Source organism: Heterodontus francisci, chromosome 19, assembly GCF_036365525.1.
Source record: "Heterodontus francisci isolate sHetFra1 chromosome 19, sHetFra1.hap1, whole genome shotgun sequence".
Taxonomy (NCBI): Eukaryota; Metazoa; Chordata; class Chondrichthyes; order Heterodontiformes; family Heterodontidae; genus Heterodontus; species Heterodontus francisci.
Window position 1 is genome coordinate 47,902,382 of NC_090389.1, and position 12,070 is coordinate 47,914,451.

Here is a 12,070-nt window from a genome sequence, read left to right on the forward strand (position 1 = left end):
AGCACATCATACAAGTTAATACCCAGTTAATCTTGGCTGCAGTCATGATGCCTTTATTCTGTTGTACCATCAGCATTTGAGAAACCAGAGGGTGGCAAATGGGTGACGACGGCTATCCGCTGACTATCTAGCTCATGACTCTGGTGTGTAACCCACGCACACATTGGCAGCATGTGTATAACGAGAGCCATGTCCGACAAAATGTTATAGAACAAACCATTGAGGTCCTTAAGCAATGCTTACACTACCTGGACTTCTCTGGAGGAGCCCTGCTGTACTCTCCAAAACATGTGTCATGGTTTATCGTGCTCTACTAAATCCTACACAACCTCCCCAACATGAAGGTACAGCCCTTGTCATCATGCATACGGTGAGCAGCTGCAGAGGACAAGGAGCAAGAAGAAGGGAAGAGGCAACCAAAACAGCTCCTTTCCATCTTGGCTGTCTGTGATCAGCTCATCCAACTGCGATACCAGTGAATGCAACCCCAGTTCCCCACTAACCAACAGTCCCACACCTTACCTTCCCTCTATTATTGGCCATCACAATGTTCACTTGGCCACAATGCTGAAATAAAAGCTGCCACCAAAGAAATATTTCAAACCAACAGGCAACAGCAAGGGAACAGGTGGAGTGGCAGCCATTGAAGAACAAACGCTGTCATCCTGAGAGAGGATGCTTAATAATACAAAAAAGTTTATTCAATTTGAAATCTAGTTATTTTTCTTTCTTTTGGGCCTCCTTATCTCGAGAGACAATGGATACGCGCCTGGAGGTGGTCAGTGGTTTGTGAAGCAGCGCCTGGAGTGGCTATAAAGGCCAATTCTGGAGTGACAGGCTCTTCCACAGGTGCTGCAGAGAAATTTGTTTGTTGGGGCTGTTGCACAGTTGGCTCTCCCCTTGCGCCTCTGTCTTTTTTCCTGCCAACTACTAAGTCTCTTCGACTCGCCACAATTTAGCCCTGTCTTTATGGCTGCCCGCCAGCTCTGGCGAATGCTGGCAACTGACTCCCACGACTTGTGATCTTGCTAAAAGGACAGACAATAAAAGTAATCTTATTTTGTGCATTTGTCTTTTTGAACATTGCTCAATCATTCATAGTATTGCAGTAAAATGAAAACTTATTATTTGAAACATACATCTAACATACACCAAATAGCTGCGCAAAAAATACTTGTTCAAAATACGGTTGAAATTATGTACACAGGACCCTGTGTTTAGCTGACTATTCTTTCTGTGTCCTGAGTTTGAATCCAGATAATTGGTTTACATGAAGTGAATGACAATCTCAAGCGAATTTAAAATGGGTATGAATCCAAAGTATACAAAAGCTCATAATTCAGTACATAGTTGAAGTCTCATTCAGAGTAATTAGAAGGATTGTTGTAGGCAATTCAAGTTTCATATTTGTTTAGTAAATGGTGTTTTCCTTAATTGGGGGTTAAAGTACATTTTTGAGGAAAGTCAAAAGATTCTGCATCTGGCTGTGCTGCATCTCACCTGGAAAAATTTAACATGAAAAGGTGTTCCATTCCCGAGTACTGAATTCTCAGAAGCACAAAAATCATTAAAAGTCTAAATTTTAGGAGAGATGTATGGATATATTGTAATGAATTGCTGTCTTAAGTCTTACAGTTCGGTAAATGCTTATTAAAAGATGCTTGAATATGTTTTTGTCCAGGAATATGGTAAATGTCATAGAAACAATATATTTTATTTATTTCAGCTTACTTCCTTCTGTCTTGAACAAGCTGGTATACCATATCTAACACAGTGTGAATAGTATTTTGAATTGTTCTACTTATATGAAAATCAGTTTAAAAAGGTTTTTTTTTAGGATTTTTCTTCTCCCTCTCTTTGGATCATAGGTCATAAACATAGCCAAAATAAAAACAAAAGGAAATGGAATAAAGGACTATCCAGCAATACTTTGTCCGATCTGGACAACCTCAAAAATAGTATTACAATGCACAATTTAGCTGGCATGGATAACAATACCACGGGAGCAGAAACTCACAAACGAGCAAAACGTTTTTTGTCATACCCTCGGTATGTTGAGGTTATGGTTGTTGCAGACAGCAGAATGGTTGAACATCATGGAGCAAATCTACAACATTATGTTCTCACTTTAATGTCCATTGTAAGTAACACTGTTAGTATTTTCTTAAATGCTTTATTTGTGTTACTGTTTTCTTAAATGTTTTATTTGTGTTTTCATTTTACAGGTGTACATTTTGAAAGACCTGTAGTTGATGCAATTAATGCTAGTTAAGCATATATAATACATTAAATCATCGAATAATAACATTTTATTGTCCGTTCCTTATTCTGGAACTTGATTTTAATATGTCAAGCTCAATCAGCCATCTTGCCTGAATGAGTTTAAACTGTTCTAAAGATCAGCCTCCTTGAAGTTGTCTTGTTGAAATTATTGATTTATATTTTATGATCAACATCCTTTAAAAATGTAACTAGTTCCAGAATGAAAGTTGTAAGAAGTTATAAGTTGACATTACCAAAATATACAAAACCAAAAAACAGAAAAATGCTGCAAGGACACAGCAGGTTTGTCAGTAACTTTAAAGAATTTAATCCTACAAATGTATACCCTTCCTTAGAACTTGTAGCGCTTTTTCTTTTTATTTAGTATTACCCTCATATCTTTAACATTTTATTTATTTCTAATTTTTGCAGGTGGCTACTATCTATAAAGATCCAAGTATTGGAAATCTTATAAATATCGTAGTTGTGAAACTAATTGTTATAAATAGTGAACAGGTAACATTTAATTAGGTATTTGTATATTCAAAATCAAATTAAAGTGCTAAAAAATAACAATGTGATACTTGATATTTTTATATCATCTTCAGGAAGGTCCAACTATATCATTCAATGCTCAAACAACACTAAAAAACTTCTGTATATGGCAACAAAAGCAGAATAATCCAGATGAAAACCATCATTCTCACCATGATACTGCTGTACTTATTACAAGGTACTTCAAAATACTTTTCTGTTACCTAAGGTAATGGTTCCTTTGTGAAATGACTTTATGCAATTGCAATGCAGATCACAGGAAACGCAAGTCCATTGCAAGAATTTTCCAATAGATTGCACAATAATGCTACTAGTTGAGCATTCTTTCAGACCATAAATGTTATGAATGAATAGTGAAATGTCACACTGTATTACAGTTGGGGTATTCACTTGGCACTGTGCTAGAGGGACAATTTGGGAGCCATTTAGAGAAAACTCTGCATTACATTAATCTGATCATACCTCACCACAATTGTTTTGATATTGCTGATGGTTATCCTGCAACTCCCTTTACATTGACTCAGGGTTCGCTAGGGCTTTTTCCTGTTTAACTCTTTGTTCTTCATGCCTATAATCCTCTGAATTTATCCTCCAACCCGGTCAACATTAGATTGCATGCTTTGAGTGAACACAATCTCCAGCACACTCGCAATCAGGTGGTTGAATCAATACACTTGCTATTCTCCATGTCCTTTGAAGATGGAACGGCACAGTGGCGCAGTGGTTAGCACCGCAGCCTCACAGCTCCAGTGACCCGGGTTCAATTCCGGGTACTGCCTGTGTGAAGTTTGCAAGTTCTCCCTGTGTCTGCATGGGTTTCCTCCGGGTGCTCCGGTTTCCTCCCACAGCCAAAAGACTTGCAGGTTGATAGGTAAATTGGCCATTATAAATTGCCCCTAGTATAGGTGGGTGGTGGGGGAATGTTAGGACGGGTGAGGATGTGGTAGGAATATGGGATTGGAGTAGGATTAGTATAAATGGGTGGTTCGTGGTCGGCATAGACTCGGTGGGCCAAAGGGCCTGTTTCAGTGCTGTATATCTAAATCTAAAATCTAGATTTATAAATGAAGTGTTCCTTGGAGGAAACTGACTTGCAAATGGTAGTAATATTAATCAGATTACACTTGGACACACAACTGGGTAAACAGTTTATGTTGAAGGTTTTGCTTCCTACATTTTTTGCTCCCTTAAAAAAAATTTGAATTTCTGACAGGGAATATTGTAAATATTTATCCTGAAAACAAATGGCAGCATTTTAAATGTCTATAGCATGATGTTTTTCTCAAGTCTAATAAGATCAAAGAGAATTTTTAAACCATATTTTTAATTATTTCAGCCACTATTAAGCTACTGAAGTAAAAATTTGTAACAGCACTTCCTAGCTTGGTCTGGGGGAATATAAAAGGATTTCATATTTTTGTTCTGCCTTTTTTCTTAATACCCTCATTTGAAGTGACTTGCCTTAAAAAATTGAAAAACAGCAATCTGATTTTCTTTTTTCAGAATCTGTACTGATTTTATCACTATACAAATTCAGTTAATTTCCAAATTTTTAAATGGCGATTAGAATTGAAGGTTTGCAATTTTAATGTTTTTGGAACAAGTGGCTGTTGGAGGAAAAAAAAACATACATTTTGTGGCAGCTGTTGTCATAACCATAGAGGAAACAACAGACTGTTTAAATTTTGTACAGACTATTTAAACAATCTCTCGTGAATAAAGGTTATTTTTCTTTCCTGTTTTTTGCAAGTGACTCATAGCCATTTAGGACATGCCATAACTTTAATAAAGATTACCAAGGCCATTTGCATAGCTAGAATGAAATTGTTTTTTCTTTAACTTCTGAGTGAACACCATTCAATCAAATGTGTTTTTTCCGATAGGCAAGACATTTGCAGAGCTCGTGATAAATGTGACACTTTGGGTAAGTTATAGCTTTATGATGTCTTTTGATAGAAACTTGCCATTGGCCTTCTCTATTGGCTCAATGAGATGATCTAGTGAATAGCTGAGCTGTACAAATGGGGAAGGTTCCATGTCTGTGCTAAATTGTAGGATCTCAGCAAGTGAAATAGTAGATCTTCTTGAATTATGGAGGGGAAATGTGACCAGGGTTGCCAATACTGACATTTAACATAAATATGATTAACGTCCACTTGGGCAGGGTGCTGATAGACAGTTGTTTCTGTACACCCAGGTTAACAAGTTCAGGAAGGAAGATAAGATTTTTAAAAATGTGTTTTTGACTGATTTTCCTAATAACAGAAGTGCATGTTTATAGCTCTAATGTTTAAAGTAATTTTAATGAGTTAATTTTCTGTGTAATAATAATTGCAACTCACAACACATCGTCAAATCTTTTATAAATTTGATTTTTTAATTGGCTCTGACAAATGTAATTTTTCTTTCTTGAACTTAAGCTTGGTGCAATTAGTGGTACTTCAATATATAGAAAGATTAGCAAATACTTCTTCTGTCTGGATTTTGTACAGGTCTGGCTGAACTTGGTACTGTGTGTGATCCTTACCGAAGTTGCTCCATCAGTGAAGATAACGGATTAAGTACTGCTTTCACAATAGCACATGAGCTTGGGCATGTGTAAGTCTTACATAAGTTATATTAAAACCATTGATATTATGTTCTGGCAACTGGAAGTCTCTTTATTAAATACAATGTAAATGCAGAAGTTCTATATTGTGTGTAGTGTGTATAATTATTTTTGTGTAATGACTTGCATACCTGTGCTTTGCTGCTTGAATTAACTTGGATAATTCCATTTAATATTAATATTACAACTTTATAACAAACAATTTTTCTCTTTGTATTGACTTGTATGCTATGGGCTGGATTTTACCAGCCCCCTGACGTCTGGGGTCGTGGCGGGGGGGGCGGGGGGGGCCTGGAAAATACCTCCGGGAGAGTCCCACCACAACACCAGGAAGGCCCTGCCCCATATTACCAGCTGCGGCAAGGCCTCGTGGCGGCCCCCCTGTTGCTCGGCGCTGGGGACATCATTAACGCATACTAATTAATTTAAATGAAAGCATAATTACTTACCTCGTCGCAACAGTCGTCTCACGCCGATATTCTGGCCGCTTGCCAGATCACCATTTGGCGGAACACTGGTGGGGAGGGGGAAGGAGTGAAGTTTTCAAGGCAGGAGTGGGGGGAGCGGGGAAAACGCTTTGTGCTGGTTGAGGGGATGGTGGGAAGGGTTTGAGGGTCAAAGTTAACCAAGTTTGGGGGTAAAGTTCGCGATCGGAATAGATTTTTTTTTGCGGGGAGAGTGCAATTTATAGATTGATTAATTGGCGGGGGATGGGAGAGGGGATTCAAAATGCTACTTAAATGCCCCTGAAGGGCTAGTAGCCCTATAAAATTGGCGCTGTGCCTGCGCGGTGGTGCCAGATGCCGTTGCTGAGGATGGAGCGCCCACCCCTCTACATCATTGGGGGCAGGCAACCTGCCCCCTCCATGCAAATCCCACATGTGCACCCCACCGCTTACAAAGCTCGCCGTCAAGATCGACGGCGATCTGGAAAAATCCAGCCCTATATGTCACTTATTTACAGTTGCAAAAACAACGTGCTTTTATATGGGACCTTTAATGTAGAAAAACGCCACAAAGCATTTCACAGAGAAGAAATCTGAAATAACACCATCTAATTCTTAAGTGGTGTGACCAACAGCTAGGTCAAAGTGGTGGTTTTATGGAGGTTATTAAATAAGGTAAGGCTAGCGTAGAGGTAGAGGAGTTTAGGAATGGAATTACATAGAATGGAGCCAGGCAGCTGAAGTCAGAGTCAGCGTTGGTGAGGCAAAGGGAATGGGGGAAGCACAAAAGGTTTGAGTTACAGGAATACAGAATTTGGGTTGGGGAGGAAGGAGGATTTGCATTTGTGGAGATTACAGAGATGAGGAGGAACAAGGCCATGAAAGGTGAGAATTTTAAATTTGAGGCCTTGGGAGTCTGGGAAGACTGAAAACCAATCTAGGGGAAGGCAATAATATTGCACAATAACTTTACATTGAATTTCAATTCTCGCTCCAACCACATTTCACCAAACAATTCTACTTAGTCATACACCAGCAAAAATATTCTCTGAATACAGCTACCATGCCAGTTCCCTGCCTGCTACCCTATGCAGACGTAAAAATAAAGTTTAGAGCCAGTTAAACATCTAACAAAATTTACATAGCCTCTCTGAAAATGGCTCAGCGTCGGGATCGTGGCAGGGAACCGACACAACGGCCAGCGGGGCCAAATTGTGGGCCTGCTCACTTCTGATCCAGACCCTGACCTCGATTGAACATCCTGCCCCTAATCACAATCCATACTATTAAGTGGTAAGTATATGCAATGAAAATATTCATACATGTAATCAAGTATATAGACGGATGTAATTCCACACAACTAAACATATTTTAATCATAAAGGAAGTATAATTACATTGGCTAGAATTTTCACCGTTACAGCATAATTTCAGCAAGTAACTTTTTTTGCAGCCCACTCCGAAACCAATCACCTTGTGCTTTTATTTGGCCTTCTCACGATTTGCCTGCAGAATCCCAAGCGAGCTCATTTACATATATAATAATGAGGCCAGTGGCATTCCAGCTCTGGAATTCTTGCTATTACACTTGCAAAGCACCCAGGTAAGTTGACATGAGAATTATAAGGGACAGCTGCTGGAAGACTCAACTGAAACAACTGCAAATGAGGAGTTCCTGAACCTGAAGAGTGTGGAGAGTTTCAATTGTGATTTCTGTAGCTGAGAACAACTTTTTCTTTAGCATGCTGCCTTCACAGCCTTGTGCTTGCTTTTAGCAAGTGAAGAGATGGTGGTGTAGTGGTAATGTCACTGAACTAGTAATACAGAGGCCCAGGTTAATACTCTGGGGTCATGGGTTAAAATCCCACCACGGTTGATGGTGAAATTTAAATTTAATCAATTAATCAATTCAATTAATTAATGAAAATCTGGAATTAACCATGAAGCTACCATTCATTGTCGTAAAAACCCATCTGGTTCACTAATGTCCTTTAGGGAAGGAAATCTGCCGTCCTTATCTGGTCTGGCCTACATGTGACTCCGCACCTACAACAAACAGTGACTCTTAACTGCCCTCTGAAATGGCCTAGCAAGCCACTCAGTTGTACAAAACCACTACATGAAAGTTGAAAAGGAATAAAACTGGATGGAACCCCCAGCATCGACCTAGGCACCAGAAGCAACAATGGAAAACCCAGCACTGCAAAGTCCTCCTTACTAATGTCTGGGGGCTTGTGCCAAAATTTGGAGAGCTGTCCCACCGACTAGACAAGCAACAGGCTGATAAGTCATACTCACGGAAACATACCTTACATCCAATGTACTATTCCTGGGTACGTCTTGTCCCACCGGCAGGACAGATGCACTAGCGGTGGCAGCACAGTGGTGTACAGCCGAGAGGAAGTTGCCCTGGGAGCCCTCAACATTGACTCTGAACCCCATGAAGTCTCATGGCATCAGGTCAAACATGGGAAAGGAAACCTTCTGTTGAATACCACCTACCGCTCTCCCTCGGCTGATGAATCAGTACTCCTCCATGTTGTACACTACTTGGAAGAAGCACTGAGGGTGGAAAGGGCACAGAATGTATTCTGGGTAGGGGACTTCAATGTTCATCGTTTTTTGGCATGTATAAATGACTTGAATCTTGGAATACAGAGTAGAATCTTAAAGTTTGCTGACGACACCAAATTTGGAGGTGCAACAAACAGTGAGGATGATATGAATTGCCTGCAGCAGGACATAGATAGGCTAGCAGAATGGGCAGAGAAGTGGCAGATAGATAGAATTTAATACTGACGAGTGTGAGGAGATGCATTTTGGCAGAAGGAATAGGGAGAGGCAATATATACTTAATGGCACAGTTCTAAAGTGTGTGCAGGAACAGAGGGACCTGAGGGCTGCATGTGTATCGAACACTGAAGGTGGCAGGGCATATTGAGAGTGGTTAGTAAAGCATAAGGAATCTTGGGCTTTGTAAATAGTGGCATTGAGTACAAAAGCAGGGACGTTATGCTGAATCTCTATAAAATTCTGGTTAGGCCCCAACTGGAGTATTGCATCCAGTTCTGGTCACTACACTTCAGGAGGGTTGTGAGGGTCCTTGAGAGGGTGCAGAGGAGATTTACCAGAATGGTTCCAGGATTGGAAGATTTTAGTTACAAGGTTAGGTTGTAAAAGCTGGGTTTGTTCTTCTCAGAACAAAGGAGATTGAGGGGAAATTTAATAGAGGTGTACAAGATTATGACAGGCTTAGATAAGTTAGACAAGGAAAAGCTGTTCCCATTAACAAATGGTACAAGGACTAGGGGACACAGATTGAAAGTTTTGGGCAAAAGAGGCAGAGTGAATATGAGGAAGCACTTTTCAATGCAATGGGTGGTAATGACATGGAACTAACTGTCCACAAGGGTGGTGGAAGCGGAGACAATCAATGACTTCAAGAGGAAGTTGGATGGCTACCTGAGAGAAATAGACTTGCAGGGCTGCAGGGATTGAGCCAGGGAGTGGAACTGACAGCATAGCCCATGGAGAGCCAGCATGGACTTGATGAGATGAATGGCCTCCTGCTGTGCCATAATTGATTCTATGACTCTAAAGCCAATCCAGCCAATTACCACTCTATCAGTCTACTCTCGATCATCAGCAAAGTGATGGAAAGGGTTGTCAACAGTGCTATCAAACAGCACTTACTCAGCAATAACCGACTCACTGGCGCTCAGTTTTGGTTCCACCAGGACCACTTGGTTCCTGACCTCATTATAGCCTTGGTCCAAACATGGACAAAAGAGCTGAACTGAAGAGGTGAGTGTGATTACCCTGGCTATCAAAGCAGCATTTGACAGAGTGTAGCATCTAGGGACCCTAGCCAAACTGAAGTCAATGGGAATCAAGGAGAAAACTCTCCGCTGGTAGGAATCATACCTAGCACAAAAGAAGATAGTTCTGGTCGTTGGAGCTCAATCAGCTCAGTCCCAAGACATTACTGCAGGAGTTCTTCAGGGTCGTGTCCTAAGCCAACCATCTTCAGCTGCTTCATCAATGACCTTCCCTCCATCGTAAGGTCAGAAGTGGGGATTTTCGCTGATGATTGTACCATGTTCAGTATCATTCTCAACTCTTCAAATACTGAAGCAGTCCTTGTCCATATGCAGCAGCATCTGGACAACATTCAGGCTTGAGCTGATAAGTGGCAAGGAACATTCACACCACACAAGTGCCAGGCAATAATAACCTCCAATAAGAGAGAATCTAACCATCTCTCCATGACATTCAATGGCATTACCATCGCTGAATCCCTCACTATCAACATCCTGGGGATTACCATTGATCAGAAACTGAATTTGAGCAGCCACATAAATACTGTGGCTACAAGAGCAGGTCAGAGGCTGGGAATTTTGCAACAAGTATCCCACCTCCTGACTTCCTAAAGCCTGTGCACCATCTATAAGGCACAATCAGGAGTGTGATGGGATATTCTCCACTTGCCTGGATGAGTGCAACTTCAACAACACTCAAGAAGTTCAACATCATCCAGGACAAAGCAGCCTACTTGATTGACACCCCATCCACCACCTTAACCATTCACTCCCTCCACCACCAATGCACAGTGGCAGCAGTGTGTACCATCTACAAGATGCACTGCAGCAACTCACCAAGGCTCCTTCGACAGCACCTTCCAAACCCGTGATGTCTTCCATATAGAACAATAAGGATAGCAGATACATGGGAATGCCACCACCTGCAAGTGCCCCTCCAAGTCACACACCATCTTGACTTGGAAATATATCGCCGTTCCTTCATGGTCACTGGATTTAAATCGTGGAATTCCCTCCTAACAACACTGTGGGTATACCCCCACCAGATGGACTGCAGTGGTTCAAGAAGGCAGCTCACCAGCACCTTCTCAAGGGAAATTAGGGGTGGGCCATAAATGTTGGCCTAGCCTGCGATGCCCACATCCCATGAAAGAATTTTTTAAAAACGTGAGTCCAGTGGGGCATTTTCACCACTGTCCATCTCCTATCCGCAGAGAGGGCTTTTGGTGTATATGTTACGAGGGTTTCCATTTTTTGTTAAAACTTGAGAATCTATATTTTAAAAACAAAAGGATTCCATGGATGCTGGAATCTTGCAGAAGCTGAACCTTGGGTGTTTTTCTTAAAAGAAGTTACCAGAAGGTTTGGACTGAATGTAAACAAGTTTTATTGGAAGGCACCTGTTTGCAAAGAACCCAGCAGGGGGTTGCGTTTTGACCTGAAGGGATATTTTCAAAGAATTGGCAAGCCAGGATTTATAGATGTCACATGACTTGCCTCCGGAAAAGTTTTGTTTACATTTTGAACTGTGTCAAGTGTGTTTCCTGTTGCCTCCAGTATTTGGAGAAATCCTGCATGTTTGCAGAAACCTTGCAGCTTTGAAGGAACTTTGCATCAAATGTGTGAGAATTGAAACCTTTGTTGCTGTACACCTGATGTAGAACCTATGTGAAGCCTTCTGTAGCTGCATCTCTTGAAAGCCTACACAGACTGATCTTCAACATCACCTGGAAGGGACTGCAGTGGGGAGATCTTAGTGGCAGCTGCTTATTTGCATTTCGGATGCCTAACCAACAACGGACATCTTTCCATACCTTCTTTTAAGCATAAGTGTTCTTTTTATTCCTTCTTTTCTTTGTAACAGCTGTAAACACAAATCCTTTTTCTCCCAGTTATCCAGTTGTGCATGTATGTGTGTGTGCATGAGGGCTAGGATAAAATACGGGGCTTTAATGTTTCACTTTGTGCGTATGTTTACTTCATTATTGGTTAAGACTTGGTTTATAATAAATGGATAATTTTGTTGTTTATTAAAGAAACCTGACTGGTGTGCTTTACTCTGAGGGAAAAATAGAGTATCTGATTGACGGTTTCAGTAAGTGGGAAAATTTTAAATATATGTTGTGAGCTGTGGATAAGTGGGACTGAATTAACAGTGCACTCCTCCCGCCTCAGTCTTAACAGTATCCTATAAGCATACCCTTGCTTGACATTATGATAGAGGAGGAAGAGCAGCACAAGATGGAGCAAAACAGACTCATGCAGTATATAAAGAAATAGAGCCTGCTGATTTTTACCCACCAATAGAATGTACAGGCAACATGGGTCATATGGGGATCTTAGTGAAGATAAAAGTGCACATCACCAAAAAGGCAATAGGGC

General features: G+C 40.9%; 1 protein-coding gene across 3 annotated transcripts in view; it reads left to right on the top strand.

Annotated features, from left to right (window-relative positions):
• adamts9 (ADAM metallopeptidase with thrombospondin type 1 motif, 9) overlaps positions 1 to 12,070 on the top strand; it is a 402,991-nt gene that overhangs the window by 63,015 nt on the left and 327,906 nt on the right. For all 3 annotated transcript variants that reach the window (XM_068051578.1, XM_068051580.1, XM_068051581.1), the window contains exons 4-8: positions 1,869 to 2,140; positions 2,695 to 2,778; positions 2,871 to 2,995; positions 4,701 to 4,741; positions 5,310 to 5,415. In XM_068051578.1, coding sequence (XP_067907679.1) covers positions 1,869 to 2,140; positions 2,695 to 2,778; positions 2,871 to 2,995; positions 4,701 to 4,741; positions 5,310 to 5,415 — 628 coding nt within the window. The remainder of the gene's footprint in view (positions 1 to 1,868; positions 2,141 to 2,694; positions 2,779 to 2,870; positions 2,996 to 4,700; positions 4,742 to 5,309; positions 5,416 to 12,070) is intronic.